The 20,275-nt window shown below is 40.4% G+C and overlaps 2 protein-coding genes across 4 annotated transcripts in view; both read right to left on the bottom strand.

Annotated features, from left to right (window-relative positions):
- Nucleotides 1-690, bottom strand: part of HNRNPM (heterogeneous nuclear ribonucleoprotein M) — a 32,055-nt gene extending 31,365 nt beyond the window's left edge. For all 3 annotated transcript variants that reach the window (XM_073324312.1, XM_073324314.1, XM_073324313.1), the window contains exons 1-2: nt 441-690; nt 268-361 (exon numbers count right to left, since the gene is read on the bottom strand). In XM_073324312.1, coding sequence (XP_073180413.1) covers nt 268-345 — 78 coding nt within the window. In that variant the 5' untranslated portion in view covers nt 346-361; nt 441-690. The remainder of the gene's footprint in view (nt 1-267; nt 362-440) is intronic.
- Nucleotides 691-781: 91 nt separating this feature from the next.
- Nucleotides 782-20,275, bottom strand: part of LOC140903283 (heterogeneous nuclear ribonucleoprotein M-like) — a 34,029-nt gene continuing 14,535 nt past the window's right edge. The window contains exons 2-3 of the mRNA XM_073324315.1: nt 11,072-11,241; nt 782-1,317 (exon numbers count right to left, since the gene is read on the bottom strand). Of these exons, the coding sequence (XP_073180416.1) occupies nt 1,187-1,317; nt 11,072-11,241 (301 nt within the window). The 3' untranslated portion in view covers nt 782-1,186. The remainder of the gene's footprint in view (nt 1,318-11,071; nt 11,242-20,275) is intronic.

Here is a 20,275-nt window from a genome sequence, read left to right as displayed (position 1 = left end):
CAGACTTTAACATTTGACCAATGCACACATGTTCATTTTTACCTGAATTTCAGAACAATGCCTCAGGTTAAGTAAAGCGTATACCTACAACTAAAAGTTTTGACAGCCCAGATCTTAGCTGGTGAACTGATTTCATATAGAGGTTTTAGTTTATTATTTTATGTAATACCCTTTTGGTGATTTCATATCCGAATTAGCCAAGCATAAAGTTTATTAGATTAAGAACAAGCACTTCAAAAACCAAAACAGAGCAGATTTAAGTCTTACTTCTTTCACTTTCAGAGGTCTTCCACTGAGACTATGCTTGTTCAGAACCTCGGCAGCCTTCTTCATGCTTTCTTCCATCTTAAATTCAACAACACTGAGGAGACAAGATAGTGTATTAAGACTGTTGCTTGTAGTTTGAAATTTCCCACCCCCATAATAACTGAAAAACTTACGCGCATCCCTTGATGTGGTGATTTCATGGACGAGTAACAAGGAGGGGAGGAGGGAAAGAGAGAAGAAAGTAAGTAAAGCACAAAATGCCAAAAGTTAACTTTAAAAAGATTTAAAATTAATTAAAAGCTACTTGGTTTATAATTTAACTCTAAAAAAAATAGTAAGAACAAAATACAAGCTTACCTGGATTCCATAAAATGCTAACTCCTACACATTATCAGAATTATACTGTAGTTTTTGAAGTTGTAATAAGCAAAACTAAGTCCAGGTTCTCCAAGAAAACACCACACACTTAACATTTCCTGTCAAAATCCTCACCATGTTCCTTCATCCTAAGTCCATATCCTTTCAGTACACTTAAGTGAGTTCCTATTATGATTTTTCTAAAACATTCCTTCACTTAACGGAAAGTAGCTTGACACCTACTAAAGTTACGCATCTCTTAAGTTTAGACATTTGCCTTATATTAACTGGCATGGGACGTATCATGTTTACAGAACCTGCTTTTTCACACTGAACTTATAAATTCAACAACTACAAATGACATTTTCAAAGACACGTTTTACGTTAACATACCACTGTAGATACTGCTAGGGTCCATGCATAATTCACTCATAGCCAACACCAACTGAGCACAATGCTGATACCATCTGCACATCCCTTCCCACCTCCTCCCCATCCCACAAGGGGCTTTGGGCAGTGCCTAGATATATAGCCACTATCCATACACACTACCTTCTTGATTTCATGCGGTTCCACGCCACCATACAATTACATTTGTCATGTAGTAAAATCCACAGAAGAAAATCTCTCCATCACTTACCCTTGACTTTCCTTCAGCGTCCATTAAGAGCTCCACGTATGTTACCTCACCAACTACAAATCAGATTCCAGACGACACATATACCAAGGGAGAAAAGCCAAGAAAATAATGGGAATTTAGAACAGTCAACAACCTTGTATGGAGCCTCTGCCTTATAAGAAAGCCCAGAAACACTCCATATTCTCTAAACCACCAAGCTGGACATTACAGGTGTGCAGTAAAGTCTTTAAAAAGTAATTAAACAGGTTCTTGGTTTTCCTCCACTCAAAAACAAGCTATTTCCACAATATCAGTTTCCTCAGCCTTTAATACTCAAATCACTTGTGGCAATCCAAATCCATGGGAAACCGTCTGCAATGATAGTTTTCCTTTTTCTACAGAAAGGATCAGATTTCTACTGGAGACTGACATAGTATGTAGCCTTCTATCTAGATATTCCAGACGTTAACCAGCTACAAGTTTATGTTTCACTGTGATTTCTACAAGGGACAGCTAGAAGGGTCTCCAAAACCAAAAAATGTACAACTATTTAAGTGTCAGTGACTCAACTAGGTGTTTACTTAGGCTAGATCATTAACCTTCCAATTAAACTGAAGGAGAAGGCGAACTTCATTTTTAGAACAGTTAGATGTTTAAATTTGACTAACTTCAAGACAAGTACACGTATGTTTTGCGAGTCAAAAGGAAAGTCATTACAATTTTCATTCCCAAGACTGAATTAACTGAATGTTTAGAATCTGTAGCAAAGAGTACAATTTGTAGGAAAACAATCTGCATTTCTCCACAAAAGATTAGGATTGCCAATTCATGATCACTATAACCAGACTGTATACCTCCAAAATACCACTACCAAATTGGCTGCTGAGTTTGAAGCAAATGGCATACAGAAGTATAGCTGAAGAAACCCATTTAGGCTTGCTTTTCTGGCTTATTTATATAAAAATGAATGTGTCCAAACAGACTTTAAATTCCTAGCAAGACTACTCACAGATTAACCTTAAAATGAGAGGACTTCCATGTAGAGTTTCAACTGTATTTGTTTACGTGGAGAATCATCTACTTTAGAAGCTAGAAGGCCTGTAGGCTGTTCTAAGAATTGCTGTTTAATAGAGGAAGATTGAACAAGAAATTGTAGTCTGTGTTGAAGTTCTAATGGTTTTCCCTCTTGACAGTGGATGCAATAGGGAAAGAATGTTCAATTTCATCTCCCACTTGAATGACTGTCACTTTTATAAAGGTATATGTTGAAGTATCTACTCAAATATCTAAATGGAGGGTTTTGAGATTCCTTTCCAGAAACAATTGCAAAGGAGACCTTAGTAGGATCTCTAAATCTTGAGAGGTGTTACTTCACCCTCTCCTTCATCTGGATTGATCAAAAACTAACAGGATCAGAAGTCAAAATTGAAAGGGAACTAAAAAGTATTTTAAATGAATACTGATCCATTACGGATTCTATGATAATGTTAGAAGTGTAGGGCTGGAAGGGACCTCGAGGTCATTTAGTCCAGCCTCTCCATGCTGAGGCAGAACCAAGTAAACCTAGACCATCCCTCACAGGTGTTTGTCTAACCCTGTTCTTAAAAGCCTCCAATGAGAGGGATTCCACAACCTACCTTGGAAGCCTACTCCATTTCTCACCTGTTCTTATCATTAGAAAGGATTTCCCAACATTTAAGCTAAATTTCCTTGCTGCAGATAAATAAATTTCTTAGTCTCTAAGGTGCCACAAGTCCTCCTTTTCTTTTTGCGGATACAGACTAACACAGCTGCTACTCTGAAACCATCCTCTTTATAACAGCCCTGAAGATATTTGAAGACTTATCAGGTCTCCCCTTCAGTCTTCTTTTCTCAGAACTAAACATCTTCAGTTTAAAAACTAAACCAATTTGGGCATAAGGTTTCGTGGGTAAAAAAATCCACTTCTTCAGATGCAGATGTTTTTTAAACACGAAAGCTTATTCTCAAATAAATCTGTTAGTCTTTAAGGTGTCACTGGACTCCTCATTCTTTTTGTGGACACAGACTAAAACGGCTACCCTTCTGATTCTCATCTCTAGTTTGTTTGTTTAACCTTTCCTCAGAGGTCAGGTTTTCTAAACCTTTTATCATTTTTTCTTCTTCTCTGGACTCTATAGTTTGTCCACATCTTCTTTAAAGTGTGGTGCCCGGAAGGAGACTCAGATGGAGTACTGTGGCCTCTCCGGTGCCAAGTAGAGCAGATTACCTCATGTCAATACACCCCAGAATTACATTAATTACTATGAACCTAGTAGAAGCTTATAAACAAGTGTCTGTTTATAGCCAAGGTTCTAACCTATATTACCATTCTCATCTTCAGTATTTGGACCATCTCTGGAGACTACAGTTGCCAACATTTGGATCTAAATAGCCAGGTTACTTAGATCAAGAGCACCGTAAACCTAGAGCTGAAGTCTCTATGGCCTACACCTCTGTACTGGGAGAGCAGCCTCCACTTGCTTTGTATACACACTAAGCACAGTCCTTGAGTGCTCCTGCCAGTACAGCTAAAAAATAGCTTCCAACTACTTCGAGCATAAATATTCAGCATGACCAGGAAATTCTGAAAGCCATTTGTTTAAACAACAGCAGCCAGAGTCCAACCACACTGTGTTTTTACAAGAACACAAATTTAATTTGACAATTTATGTAGTTTAAAAATAACTGATTCTCAGATAACCTGCAACACAGACAATCCATTTCACAAAGGCCAAAAGTTAAAGTCACAAGGTTAGAAATCAGCAGTGACCTAATGCTCCCAGCAGCACTATTGGTCCATTGGAAAGATATTGCTTTGCACTCTAAATTACTTATCAAATCAGCTGCAACTGATACATAAAAATCTACACAAACTCCTCCAAACAAGCTTTTTCCCTTGGTCATTGGCTCAACACAGTCAGAAGCTGATTTTACATTTGTCCCTGTAATCAGCCTAATGGCCTTTAAAGGAAGTTCTGACCTTTGAACCACAAAATTTACTGAAGTCTTCTCTAGTGGCTATTTCATATCTTACAGAGAACCTTAAAGTTTGTACCAATTTTGCTCCGAGCTCTCAGTGTTCAAGTTTTATACATTCACATTTAAAAAAGTCATCTACCAAAAATTACACTTCAAAAAAAAAATCTTATTTGAGCCTCCTTCTAGGAGCAGCCAAATTTCAGAATAGGGACACCATGTGACAAGTGACATGCTAGCCCAACATCCAAGATAGCAAGTCCAGATTACAGAAGAAATGTGAGAGGTGCATTCTGCACTTAAAGTCATGTGGTATGGTCCAGGTGACGTTCTTAAAAGAGAAACTATGGTTGATATGAGATGGCATAAAAAGAATCCAGTTCCTAGAACCTGAAAAGGTAAAGAAAAGGCCCCCTTGGACCCATTCTAGATGCAAAACTAAGCAATATTTTTGTTAACATGAAGTCTGTTTATTAGAAGTGCAGACCGGCATCAGGGATAAAAGAATTACTGGCTACCGAGTAGCAGGCAAGTACCACTTGCAAAGTACACAAGGAGAGTGAGAAGTCAGTCACAGAAGTATTTTTACCGCATATCGGCACACCATTTCCTGCTCCAAGAACTATTTCCTTTTCCCCCTTGTTGGGAGTGGGTGAAGAGAAAAAGGAAAGGCAAAAATAAATACCATTATAAGGGAAGGAAGGGTCACAATGCTCTCCTGTGCCAGTAGCCAGAAAGTCAGACTGCACTAGGCCACCAACACAGAATGGTAAGTGAACCCTGATGTGGAACCCCGCCCTTTCAGCTACTGTACAGAGGAAATGCTATCTGATCAGTGTTTTTCTGCCTGAATGGTAGACTAATATACTATGGGACCTGGCAGAAGTTTTTTTTAAAAGGTTCTAACAAAGATTAAAATAAAGTTGTTCACATAGGCAAGAACCACTGCATACACAACTACCGAGTTAAGTAATATCATACAGGTACCAGATAAGGATCTGCGAGGGTTACTAAAGCTTAAGGACTAGCGCCAGGGGATAATAGCCTACACTTTCAAAAAGGATGAGCTCAGTGATCTAACAATCAACATAATATTTCTACTACCTCTCTGTTTGGTACTTGTAAGACTTTACTTGGAGTAAGAGAATCTCTTTTGAATACCATATTTTGAAGAGAAGCTGGGAAGCTCAATGAAAGGAACTAAAGTGTTATGAAAATGCAAAACATCGAAGTTGGAAGAAAGACTAGTTATTACAGCAACTGAAAATACATGCCCCAGGAATTCTGCATTGCAACAAGTTTAGCGAGTATGTGGGTATTTGCTATAGTCATTTTTGGCAGAATTTAATTTATTTGAAGTTAGTTTCCAAGTTGCAAAGTTCTTCCATGTAGGAAATTACAAGTTTAGTTTACAGAGAGACTAGCTCAGAGGCATGAACTAACAATCATCTTGGATTCATCTGAAAGGACATGTGATATGAAGTTTAAAAATATTAAAGATGCAAGTTAGGGCACTCTATCCAAGTTTGTTTGCTGTAAATTTTCTACATAAGAGTTTGGAAAGGAAGGGAGAAAACCTTATCAAAAATGGAACAACAGGAGAACTAATAGGTTTGTTCCATCTCCCTGACAATGAAGGATTATTACCTATTGTACATTTGTGTTTTGTTTGGAAAGAAGTAGTCTGGGGGAGAAGGAAGAGGATGCAGAGTCATTTTTATTTTAAAGTCAATAGAAGATTTTATTAAACAAGTGTGTTCATTCATTTGAATTTTGCCGTAGAAGACAGTCATGCCAATTTAAGTTTCCACAAAATTTGGCCCTTCCTACAAGACGATGGCTCAGAAATAACCATTAAGCACAAAGCCTGCTCTGAGCAAAATGGGTGCAGTTCTCTTTTTAAAAAAAGGAGGAGATTTCATCTTCCTTTTCCTTTTTTTAAAAATCTGTCCACTATTCTATATAAATCCAAACTTTACATTTTCTCAAAGGTTTCCTATTATATTTGACTCAATGAGTCCCATTATAAAAAACAACCCTCATCTCACTATGGTTTGATTTAAGGTATTTCATTGAAGCTCTTTTTAAACAGATGCCATAAATGGATATTAAGACTTCCAAGATATACATGCACACTACAAAACAGTGATTAATTGGAAATCATAATGCAATCTACATATGGACTTAAAGCAGGGCTAAAAATCATATTATATTTTATTTACTTACTGATTGAATGCTGTCTCCAGGCTTGGCAATGATTTTTTTTTCCTTTGATTTCTGAAGTTTAAAATGGTCACTTTTGTAGAGAAAGCCTTTAAGAAGTGTTGTTTTAAGACACATTTGACTTTTGCAGGGTCTTCCTAACAAGTTTTGCTAGATCTCACCCATTAATTTTTAGACTATTCCAGACATATGCAATATAGTAAGAGCTGAAATAAGGTGTTATTTCTGGAACTGATTACCAAATTTCATGGTCTGAAGCAGGCAGACAAGAGAAGGTTAGAATTATATATTCCAGAGGCACTGCTTTTATAAAAGGTTCATATCTAATCCACCCAAGCCCTAACGGTTGTTTAGGCAAACCTGAAAACAAGAACCTTGGTTATACTTGGTTCATTTTTCAGCCATGAAGGTTATAAAGGTTTAGGAAACTTGACATGAAAGCCTAGATCATGGAGCATTCTTTTGATGACAAACTTTCTGGTAAGGATATTTGTCAACTATAATCATGATGTTATGATCAACAGTTAAATCAGAGCCCCATTTAATAAACTTCCAAGTAACCAATACCATAGCTTTTGCTACCATCCAGAAGCAAATCAGTTTGACCATATCGGAGATTGTTTACTGAGTTCCAACAGAGAAGTCCAAGTATTGCTCAAGCAGTTGCTAGATGGTGCTCAAAGCTTTTCATGCTCCCCCAGTTTCATACAAAAAGCTTTGAGCATCAGCTAAAGGACAGGTGAAATTTAAAAAGATTCATTGATTGAGAATCAGTATTGCCAAAAACATTCAGTAATAAAAATTAGACACTGAAAGCAGCACCCCCAACACGTTCATGATGGAAGTACACTAAAACTGGTACTGTGTTGAATTAAACTGTTTCTTTAACTTGTGATTTCCTTGATTTTTAGAGTTTGTGATGAAACACTTATGCAAACTTATGTCTCAAGTTATGAGGGCATTTTGTGTCTTTTGAACTGCTTTAAATTCCTGGAGCTAGCTATCCCAAAACTGTATACATTTAATAGTGTAATGAGACTTACTATGGCTACAGGTGTGCTACATGAACCTTTACTGCATGGCAAGCTGCTATACATCTACAGTGCTCCAGGTTCCACAAATTTACTATCTATGTTGACCCTGCCATCGCACACTACAAGTCCCCTAGCATACAATGATCACAGTATGTTAAAGGGTATAGAGTATGATGTTACAGCCAAGATGCTGGTTTCCAAGGTTAACTGATGAAAATACATTTTAGAATATGGATTTCAACAAAAGGATAGACAGGAGTTAAAAACAGGCTAGAATTTAAAATTAATAAGTTGTTTTAAATAAAGGAGAGAACAAGACATGGGCCTACCAACCAGACTGGTCTGTTTGCGGTAGGCACTCTGGCGGAGCCTCCAATAGTGATTAGGGCTTGTGTGTGCTACTGTAATATAAATGTTTAACAGGAAAAGTGAAACCCAGAGTACACAAAATTGAGACCAGTGTATGCAATTCAAGTCGTTAAAAAACCAGACAAAAAAGAACACCCACAAAAAAAACACACCACCCACAAACCTGGGGCATGAGCTACATCAGTACATACTGAGTCAGCAAAAGAAAAGCCAACAAGAATATCTGATGAGTTGATGGAGTGAGTAGGGAGACAATGTTTAAACAATGAAGTTTCAGTGTATGTTCACTCTTGGAAATGTATGCATGTTTGCTCATCTACATAGATCTATTGAATACATCTTATCAAGAAACAGTTTTACATATTGCTTCTCTTCCTACCCCAAATACAAATCCAGCGTGTTATTTCTTGCAATTAGGAAAAAGGATGCAGTGAGGGTTACTGCAGATGTAGTCAATGATTCATAACCATTATCTATTGCAGTCATAAATATGACTTGAGGGTACTTCCAATTACAGCTCTTGCCAGTTTGCTTCTTCAACAGCTAGTTATTTTCTCTTAAGTTCTTATTAACACATTGTGGCTCCATCTCGCAATTGAGGGTACTAGCCAACTACTTCCTCCCAGGGTTAGAAAACTATTAGAAAATTTAGTATTTTAGTAGAATCAGATCAAATATTTCATGTAAAAAGTGAGTTAAATATCTTGCATGTCATCATACCCCAGATGAGAAAGTTAGTAACCTGAACTGCTAACAGCTCTGAGCCACTAACTGCTCTGAAATATCAGATGAAAAGGGAAACTACATCAGCTTTTCTCTCCCACTTGTTAATTTGTTTGGTGGACAGGATAGAGAGCTATTTGGCATTCAACCTTTTTCACTTTTAGACTTTACATACATACTAAACTGGCATTTCACTAAAAGCTATATGTAGCCTCACTCATCTGCAGAACCTTTTTACCAATGTATGACACTGACATCGATTTAGTTCAGCAGGGTTTGTTAACCAATACAAGGGAGTTTCAAACAAGAACATCTGTGAGCTTTATTAAAAATGGTGATACTGCACACCTGTAATTCTAAGTTTCACCAACAAACAATACACTGAAATGACTGAACCAAGGCATCACTCTTCAGAGCAATATGCCACCTTTTAAAGATTTCAGATGTACACATCTGAAAACCAATTTGGAGAGATGAGCAGACCTCAAAGCTCGTGTCTCCTAAACCATACTTACTGGCACAAAACAGCTGATTGAGGTGAATTGCTTCTACGTTCAGCAACCTCCTATGCCATTGTTGTGAATAGCTTTAAAATCTTCTACATGATTGCTGAGTGATGGAGCAGTAAAACGTCACCTACATTTTATCCTTTATGTTCAAAGCTGTTTCACATGCTCCCAAAACATTACATTTGGGCCTGTAATTCTTACACATACAACCCAAGAGTTCTAACAGAATTTTCAAAGCCACATTCCTGGTTCTTGGAACTACTATGCCTTGTATCAAGAAATACCAATTCAGCAAGTTCAAGCACAGCACAAGAACACCAATTTGGGTAAAATCAATGACTAGTTAGAATGGATCCCAACTACACAGCAAATCTAAACTGTTAAATATGTTTGAGCAGTCCCAAAAACCAAGAACAATGCATCTGGATATTTAACATGACAAGCCCTGCAGACAGAATGAAGAGGTTTCACTGATCCCCTAGGAGCATTTGCAGGAATGAGTAGCTGAACAGCAAGGCAGGAAACAATCTCATATCGGACTTTTCCATCCACGTGAACTGGAGAAAAACCACAAGACACTTGGAACGGAATTCAACGTAGTACTTAAAGACATCTACACATAGAGATACTCCTGTTACTCAATGTTTCTTGCACATCCACGAAAAATTATAATAGAGTTCTAAAACATAGGATCATTCATAATTAATGCAACAATGCTACAGGTGGGCAAAGGCAACTGAAAGGAGAGATAACTAAGATTACAGATAGTTCAGTTGTTAAAGTCAGGTACCACTATTTTATTGTTTCAAGTCAAGACATTTAATTATGAATGTTCCCCATGGCCTACAGTCCATAAGATTTAGTTATATGCATTCAATTCCAGTTTTCCTCCAAAGAAAAAACATTTAAGAACCTTTTGGAAATTTGTGTTCTCTTTCATTTAGGCCACAGCCTGTGAGCACATTACCTAACATTCCTTACCTAGTTTATGCCACATTGGTCACTAATTTGCAAGACATATCAATTTATGGATCATTCTCTTGCTATGTATTTAAGAAGTGACCTACAAGAGAGAATGACCTGTATGCTTTTACGCATCTTTAAAAAATTGGAGACCTCTAAATCATAAGTAGGGAGCCCCTACTGTACTACATTAGAAATTCAGATCTTGACTCCTCTGCTTTTCCAGGAAGACTGGAAACGAGTAAGTCCAATATCAATAAAAGCAAACAAGTAAAACTTGTTTGAGTGGAAGCATTTTAGAATATTGACCGAAGTTCCAAGTAATTCTGATTTTTTTCCCCACTTTTGAGGAGGTAAGAATGCTGAATCAATGAGAGAATTCCGAAATACACAAATCAGTCCATTCAATATGGAAAAAGCTTTTGGGAGGGGGTGAAAAAGGGGAAGAGTGACATGAACATTTTTTCAAGGCCTCCTTTAAATGTAATGCAGGAAATGCTGAGGCACAAACATTCTTCCTTTGCAGGTCACCCTTAAATACATTTATGTTCTCCTGAATATTGTACAACAATACGGATATTATCTAAAACACAAGTCAGACTATTAAATTTCGATTCTAGGACACAACTACATATACTAAATCAGCAGTAGATGGACAACCTACTTTACCCAAAAACATTACATGCTTCAGAGCACGTTATAGTACCTCAAAAACAAAGTCCTGATGTAGGAAGTCTGACGTTTTCCCATGAGACAATGGCACCTTTCACGCTTTGATGAAGCACTATTAACCACACGCCAACATGCCTACACAGGAACTATCCCGTGCGGAAAGCTGCCTAAGAATAGATATCATGCAACACCAAAAAGGCTTTAATCTAGACCCCTTACAAAACTCATGTCACTAATTCTATCCAGAACAACATCAACTAATAAATTAAAATTTTCGGAACAAAGTCAGCCATGGTTAAGATGACAGACACCACTCTGCTACCCAAAGCATCCATTACCTTTCTCTTTGACCAGGTCTTTGAGAGATTGCCACTTCACATCAAATGGAATATTTGTAATAAAAGCTCGATATCGTTTAGCAGGGTTGGCATATGGCTCAAAACGATTTCCCCCTCTTTTGACACTTTTCTCTTTTCTTTTTTCATTCTGGCTTGGTCGTTCACCTTCACTGCAAGAAAAATACAAGTATTCAAACATCATATTAGCAATTACAGCATTAGATGAAGTCAGTACATCACACCTTTAAATACATAAGGAAACAGTTCATGCACATACACCACTATGTTGCTTGAGACTATAGCAATTAGTAACTAATATTAACTTCAGTTCATAAGTTTTGGTTTGATGATAAAGTATGACTTGCAGGTTGTCTCATTAACATTAATTACTGAACAGCTGCAGGAGCTCAGATCAGTAGGTCCCAGAGATTGTGAACTGTCTACCCCCTGGCCACACACACCTAACCTAATGGCTCTCTTTTCCCATGTTCGGGCGTAATTAAAGGTGAACCACCCCCCCCCCCACACACACACACAAAAAAAAACACACACACACACCCCCACCCACCCCCATCTGGATTTGCAACCCTTTTATGATGTATTTAGTACAGCTGGGCAGAAATTCTGCCAAAAAAGCTTTTATCAGGACTCCTAAACTACTTGGCAAATTCAGACAGAACTCAAATAGTTTCAGCCAAAAATACTTTACAGAAACATTTTGACTTTCTTTCAAATCAGCATTTTGTTTTCAAATTTGGTCAATTTTTAAAAACAAAAGGTGAAAAAACCACCAGAAAATGGCCAAGTTGAAACAAGATTATTTTTGTAACTTCAAAATGAATTTGTGTTTTGTTTGATGATATTTAAAAAAAAAACACACACACACACAAAACCACACCACTGTTTAAGTTTGAATCAAACTGGATTTTAAAAAAAAAGTTTTGATTCAGCTGCCGAACTGAAAAGTCTTATTCGTTCATCTCTAGTTTATAGTGAGCCTGAAAGGAAAAAGAACAGGAGGACTTGTGGCACCTTAGAGACTAGCCAATTTGAGCATAAGCTTTTGTGAGATACAGCTCACTTCATCGGATGCATTCCTATGAGTTTTTTCATGAAGTTGATAGATTTCTACTCCATACGGCTAAATTCAGTGCCTTACATAATGCATCCGATGAAGTGAGCTGTAGCTCACGAAAGCTTATGCTCAAATAAATTGGTTAGTCTCTAAGGTGCCACAAGTCCTCCTTTTCTTGTTGTGAATACAGACTAACATGGCTGCTACTCTGAAACCTGAAAGGAAAGTTTCTTACCAACAGGAGTATTTTAAAAAAATTGAAAGTTTAATTTTTATCTGTCCTGGAAGAGTTCATGAGCATCTGGAGAGTCAGGTATGAAGAAAGTGATTTTTATTCACTCTTTAAAGCTATTTTTAACATTACTCCTGAGGGAATTCTGCACCACTGCATGTGCCCAGAATTCATGTCCACAGCAGGTTTCTTTGCTTCCCGTCAGAAAAATGACTTTCTGACAGGGAAGAAAAGGAAAGTTGCAAGAGCAGTCATGCACCAATTCCTAGCAGTGCAGGTACATAATTTCAGGCAGCCAGTGGAGAGGTAAATCACGGTGGGGCTGGAGACACCCCAGCCAGCGGCTCCTATCCTGAGCTGGGATCAGCTGCTAGTCACGGCTGGGCTTGAGGCAGGAGAGGACGGAACTTCCTCTTTCCCTGCAAGGAGTTGCTGTGGCTATGTCAGATCCACCCCCAGAAACCACCAGCTGCAAGAAGCTCAGCATCCTCCCCTGGCTTCCTGCCCACATCGCTCCTCAGCTGAGGGTGCAGGGGAGCAGCACAGACCCAGGCGCAGCACAGCCTGACCCCGGAGCAGCTGGGGCAGTGCGGAGCAGCCCGGACCCAGGCACAGCCTGGGCCGCCCTCCTGCTGGGGGGGGGGGAAGGCATGCCAATGCTGCAGCCCCTGCCCCCCCACAATGGGGGGGAGGGGAGACACACCTCTCCCCCCCAGCCCAGGTGCTACTGCAGGGAGTCCTCTCTCCTCACCATAGCCCCAGAGCACCCTCCTGCACCCCAAACCCCTCATCCCCAGCCTCACCCCAGAGCCCACACCCCCAGCCAGAGACCTCACCCCCGTACCCCAACCCTGCCCCAGTTCCAAGCCCCCTCCCACAAACATTTCTCAGCCCCACCTCCACCACATCATTTTGTTATGTGCACAATATGAAGGTGATGTGTTTCATCTCCTCCATATTGATGCACATAACAAAATTCATTCTGCACATGGGTGGGAAAAATTAGAGGGAACACTGCTCCAGACCTCCACCCAGACCCCCACCGCCAGACCACCCCCTACTGGAACACGCTGCACTCAAACCTGCTACCCTGATGCCTTACCCCCTGCACCACCCTGAGCCTCACATCCAGACCCTCATACCACTGACCACCAACAAGCTGCACCCAACCCCACTCTCAGCATCCAGACCCCCTTTCTCCCCCCCGTTGAGACCCCCCCCTGCCCCGGACCCCTCCACTGAGCCCCAACCACCTTCACCTTAGTAGCTTGTTAACTTTTGCACTCCCATTCCCAGGACTACCGCAGAGCAAAGGTTGTGTACTGTAACTCTTCATTTCCTGGTTTTCAGAGGTTTAAGTCTAGCTGCTCTCCTCATTCTACAAGAGCAGAAAGCACCACTGGCCAATCTTAAGTTTGGAGGCACTTAATTCCCTGGTTTGTTTGTTTTTTTATAAAGGGATTTCTCAGTACACCCCATCCCTACAACATACCATTGCCCTGCTCTCCCCCTCCACTGCCTCTGGCTCCTTGAAACTGATTACCATGGCCACAAAATGCACTGGCTGAATGTTAGTCCCTTTACTGTCCGTGCATCATCTCCTTATCCATTTTTCTGCAGGTCCAGCATGCGCTGGTTCCGCCTCTTCCCCAAGCAGTCATTGTCATGAGAACCACAGGTTGAAGAGCAGGATAGAGGATGCAGGACAGTGTAAGGAACAGCATGGAGTTGAAGACTACTTTTTTGAAGGGAGGAAAATAAGTATAATCTGCCTCCAATACCCCCTCCTTTCCATTCCACCTCCCCACACTGCTCCAAAAACCCACTATCAGGAACTCCTTGGCCAAGTGACCCTACAACTTGCTTTTCTTTGATTACTTATTTCCGTTGCTCGGGATGATTATGTTACCCTGATTGCTTACTAGAGAGTCTTTAGAGAGACAAGGTGGGTGAGGTAATATCTTTTATTGGACCAACTTGTTGGTGAGAGACAAGATTTCAAGCTTACACAGGGACCTGCAGAAGAGCTCTGTCTAAGCTGGAAAACTTGTCTCTCCCACCAGCAGAGATTACTCTAATAACCTCGGTTATCTGATATTATCTCACCCACCTTGTCTCTCTAATATCCTGCAACCAACATGGTTACAACAACACTGGGTACTAGTGTCTTTAGTCCAATTAATGCGAATTTCCTTGACAATACTACTAAAGTAAAATTGGAGTCTGCGTGAAGATTTTAGAGCACTTACAGTAGTCCACCTCGAAACAGAAAGTAACGCTTAAAACTTAACTACAGCCGAGAGGCAGCTCTGCTATAATAGATATTACAAAGTAAGCCTGAAGCTGGCATTTTTCTGGTAAACTAGGTGAGCATTTAGGCCTAAAATTCACCCTCCACGCTATATTAACATAAGGCCAATTGCCAGTGATCACCAAGTGTTAGTTCAAAAAGCCATTTAAGAAAGCCATAGGACTGCAAGTGAAAAGGACATCAATTTAAGAAGTCACTCCAGTGTGAAAATGTGTAGTAATTCTGGATGCAAGTAGGAGGATGAGAAATATTTTTTCCAGTCTATTTTGTGCATTTGACAGAAGCATTCAAAGAGAAAATGGAAAGAAAGAAAACAAGTTGTGAACTACAGAAATTGCTAAAAAGCCTCAAACATGTATCTTCCATAAATTTTAATTCTAAAATTGAGTAATCTGTCCCTTTAAGCACCCAGAATTAAGGTTTGTACAGGTAATCCTAGCTTTTTCTCCCACAGATGTGAACTTAATGAAGTCTCCCATATATACTATTCTTTCCATAGGACCCTCATTTCATTCGGTGCACAGGTTGGATGTTGTGCAGTGAAATAAACAAGCAATGTCCACAATGAGCAGACCCCTCATTTTCACTACACACTCTAGTACTATGCTCTCCAATCCAGTTCTGCTCAGTTTCACTGGTGTATATTAGAAGTAAAATAATTTCAATACATTTCCTCCATTTACAGTTTTAACTGCAAGTGAGGCATAGATCCACAGGACTCCTTTCAATTCCTGCACACCGTCTAGCCTCCGTACCTAATCAGACAGGAGTACTGTAGAAATGAGGGCTGGAATAGATTAAACAAAGTGAGTTATGGAAGAAATCATTTTCTCTTTAGTGTTTGTGCTGGACTAAAGCATAGTTTGAGATAGTGTAAAGTATTCTAGAGAAACAAACAACTTTAGGAGGTGCGGCCTCACTAAGGTTTGCAATTTAGCTTTAAAGTAGTATTCTCAATATATTAAATATATAATATATATAAATATATAATATAAAATTATATAAAATATTATATATTTATATATAATTTAATTTATATAAAATATATAAATATATAATATAATATAAATATTAAATATTAAAGTAGTATTGTTCAATATCTTCATAAATGATCTGGAGGATGGTGTGGATTGCACTCTCAGCAAATTTGCGGATGATACTAAACTGGGAGGAGTGGTAGATACGCTGGAGGGGAGGGATAAGATACAGAAAGACCTAGACAAATTGGAGGATTGGGCCAAAAGAAATCTGATGAGGTTCAATAAGGATAAGTGCAGGGTCCTGCACTTAGGAAGGAAGAACCCAATGCACAGCTACAGACTAGGGACCGAATGGCTAGGCAGCAGTTCTGCGGAAAAGGACCTAGGGGTGACAGTGGACGAGAAGCTGGATATGAGTCAGCAGTGTGCCCTTGTTGCCAAGAAGGCCAATGGCATTTTGGGATGTATAAGTAGGGGCATAGCGAGCAGATCGAGGGACGTGATCGTTCCCCTCTATTCGACATTGGTGAGGCCTCATCTGGAGTACTGTGTCCACTTTTGGGCCCCACACTTCAAGAAGGATGTGGATAAATTGGAGAGAGTCCAGCGAAGGGCAACAAAAATGATTAGGGGACTGGAACACATGAGTTATGAGGAGAGGCTGAGGGAGCTGGGATTGTTTAGCCTGCAGAAGAGAAGAATGAGGGGGGATTTGATAGCTGCTTTCAACTACCTGAAAGGGGGTTCCAAAGAGGATGGCTCTAGACTGTTCTCAATGGTAGCAGATGACAGAACGAGGAGTAATGGTCTCAAGTTGCAGTGGGGGAGGTTTAGATTGGATATTAGGAAAAACTTTTTCACTAAGAGGGTGGTGAAACACTGGAATGCGTTACCTAGGGAGGTGGTAGAATCTCCTTCCTTAGAGGTTTTTAAGGTCAGGCTTGACAAAGCCCTGGCTGGGATGATTTAACTGGGAATTGGTCCTGCTTTGAGCAGGGGGTTGGACTAGATGACCTTCTGGGGTCCCTTCCAACCCTGATATTCTAGGATTCTCCTTTAAACTTTGGGTAGGGCTCAAAACTTTCTTTTGGACACCACATTCCTACTTTGTATGAAAAGCTTTGAGTGTTCTCCACAAGCTGGAACATCAGTCGCAGTTTTTAAAAACCATGAGTGTTCAATTTTAGATGGCATAGCTACTGCTTCATCAGCTCCTCAGCCACTCCAAATACTAGACCAGGCACCTTTCATTTCCCCCCCATTTCACGCAAGTCCAGTTTATACATATAAAAACTCAAGTGCTTCAGTTTTACAGCTGCAAGGCTTCATTTGCTAAGACAAATCCCAGTACCTGTGACTGCAAACACTCCTCCTCCCCTCACAGTAAGGGTACGTCTACAATCTGAGGTATAAACTACAACTTGATGTATCTGTTAGCCGATGAAGCTAGCTCACTAAAAATATAGGAGCAGCGGCTAGTCCTGCCCGCCACGATGGCTACACTGATATTTTTAGTGTGACAGCTTGATCAGAACTAACACAAATTCCACCTTGAGGAGACATTCCTATCTCAAGCTCAAAGCTGTAGCCATACCCATAGGCCTTGCCTACACTACAGAGTTTTGACAAAAAAGAGTCAGCTTTTGTTGACCAAAACAGTGGAGGTGAACACACTACAATGCTCCTTCTATAGACAAAACTCTCCTGCTTTGTGACAAAATAAAACCACCTCGACAAGAGGCATAGAGCTTTTTGCAGCAAAAGTTATATTGACAAAGTGTCAGTGTAGACACCATGCTTGGTTAATATCACTGTAAATGGTCTCCAGGTGTCGTCCCACAATGCTCATCCTGGCCTTTCTGGTCAACAGTTCAAACTCCACTGCCCTGCACCAAGGTACACAGGCTTCTGCCTCTCCCCCTTTAAAGGCACAGGAATTTTTGAAATTCCACGCCTGTTTGTTCGACATGGACAGCTCACATCACATCTTCCCAAATGACCATGGCAGCTCCACGTAGCAAATACTCTCACACTTGGAGCACACTTGTGTTATTGGATCTGCTGTCACAGTGGAGGGAGGAAGCTATGTGGTCCCAGCTACACTCCACCTGTAGGAACGTCAACACGTACAGGCAGATTTCTCATGGCATGTTGGATACAGGCTACAAATGGGACATACATCAGTGCCGTCTGAAGATAAAGGAGCTGAGGCAAGCATACCAGAAGGCAAGGGAGTCAAACAGTCATTCTGGTGCTGTGCCAAAGACCTGCCACTTCTTTAAGGAGCTGAATGCCATTCTCAGTGGCGACCCCACCTCCACCGTTAAGAGGACCATGGATACTTCAGCAGGGCTGGAGACAGCGAACAGCAGACTCAATCCCAAGGTGAGCAGCACAGGGACCTGGTCTGAAGCCACACACACACAGGAGATGCATCCTTACTTACCCTCAGGAGTGAGATATTAGTTTCAATGACCCCTGCCTGTGGCAAATCATGGCAAAATTTACAATATTGTCCCTAGTTGCCTGTAGTGATCTTTAAAAAAAAAAAAAAAAAGCTCAAAATCCTTTGCCCCCTCTTCAGCGCCTGCTTCCCTCCCACGCCCAAACTCACCACGTTTAGGGTGTTCACCAAGCTGTGTGCTTGCCAAAGGACAGAGAGAAACTGATTATGTTAAAAAAACGGGGTGCATTTTACTATAACAATTCGATGTGGTCCATATACTAACAATCATGATTCAGTTTATTGTTTCTTGTGGTTCTGCAGATGTGGCCTTCAGGGCCTCCCCTACACACCAGTGGAGTGCCTCTGCCAGATAAGGAGGCAGCCAAGGAGGACATGTTTCAAGAGGTGCTTTAATCTTAAGAAGTCAAAAAACAAGAACGCAGGGCATGGAGAGAGACTTTAAAAGAAAATTATAAAATAGACAGGCAGAACAGAAAGAAGAGCCAGGAGCAAATTTTAATAGGCCATGAGCGGATGATAAAAGTGATGGAAGAGCAAAAGGAGATGTTGAAGTCCCTAATCATGCTGCAGGCTCAATTCATGTGTGCTCAGCCCCCCCTCAGCCAATACAGAACTGCTTTTCATGCCCTCCCCAAATTCCTCCCACACATTCCTTGCAACTTCCTGGGCTCTCTCAGTACCCCGTTCATTCCACCCCTTCAGACATCTTCCAAAATGATAGCTGGACTTACACACAGCTATAAGAGCCTATACTGCCCTTTGCGGTTATCTCTCTTCCCCAAAGTCATGTGTGTGAGAGTGAGAGAGATGTTACTGACAGAATCTGTAACTGTATAGATCGCTGTTGGAACCACTGGTATATATTTGCAACAAATATTGTACAAAGGCTGTCATGTGAGGTGTCTATGGTAAGGTTATGATTGGCTGGTTATAATTATGCTATCTGTATATATGTATCATTTTGCAGTTGAAGTTATGAATACTGGCTCTATACTGTCTGTATTTCAAACTTATGCTATGATTCTGGGTGACACCCCAGACAAGTTGGTGTCAGCTCTGCCAAGCCTGCCTGATGGCCCATTAAGGGCCATCAGCTATACAACTGACCCATTGAGGGAACTGACCCATTGAGGGAAGGCAGACACACCTTGTGACTCAGCAAGGCATGCAGGGACCCGCCTGTGGACAGAACTTTAAGGTTTTTCTATGTCATGTGCTGGATAGCATATCCTTGGGACAAAGTAAGCAAAGACCACATGGCAAGAGACTATAAAAGGCCAATGCCTCATCTCCATCTTGTCTTCAATCCTGCTTCTTACCTCTGGAGGGACTTTGCTGCAAATGGAAGCTCTAAACAAAGGACTGATGACCCATCCCAGCTGTGGATACACTCCAGAGACTTGATTTGAACCTGCAGTTTATTCCATCACTGCTACAAGTCTGAACTAAGAACTTTGCCATTACTGTATGTAATTGATTCCATTTAACCAATTCTTGCTCTCGTCTATATCTTTTTCCTTTTATGAATAAACCTCTCGATTCTAAAGGATTGGCAACAGCATGATTTGTGGGCAAGATCTGATTTGTTTATTGACCTGCGTCTGGGGTTTGGTCCTTTGGGATCAAGATAACCTTTTTTCTTTTTTGGCAGCTTGACAAAGCCCTGGCTGGGATGATTTAATTGGGTACGGGTCCTGCTTTTGAGCAGGGGGTTGGACTAGATGACCTCCTGAGGTCCCTTCCAACCCTGATATTCTATGATTCTATTATTCTTTTACTAGGGTATTGGTTTTCATAACCATTCGTACCCATAACGAGGGGCACTGGTGGAGATACTGGGAAACTGGAGTGGCTAAGGGAACTGCTTGTGTGACTTGTGGTTAGCTAGTGGGGTAAAACCAAAGTCTTCTCTGTTTGGCTGGTTTGGTTTGCCTCAGAGGTGGAAAAACCCTAGCCTTGGGCTGTAACTGCCCTGCTTTAAGCAATTTGTCCTGAATTGGCACTCTCAGTTGGGTCCCACCAGAACAAGCATTGTTATAGTGTGTTTATTTTTATTAAATAAAAATATACTCTGAAAGATAACCAATCTTTGTCTCCTACACACAGTGGTTGGTGCTGAAATTAATACACAGTGGCATT

This window comes from Lepidochelys kempii, chromosome 25 (assembly GCF_965140265.1).
Source record: "Lepidochelys kempii isolate rLepKem1 chromosome 25, rLepKem1.hap2, whole genome shotgun sequence".
NCBI classification, from domain to species: domain Eukaryota; kingdom Metazoa; phylum Chordata; order Testudines; family Cheloniidae; genus Lepidochelys; species Lepidochelys kempii.
This window is presented reverse-complemented; position numbering and strand designations above follow the sequence as displayed.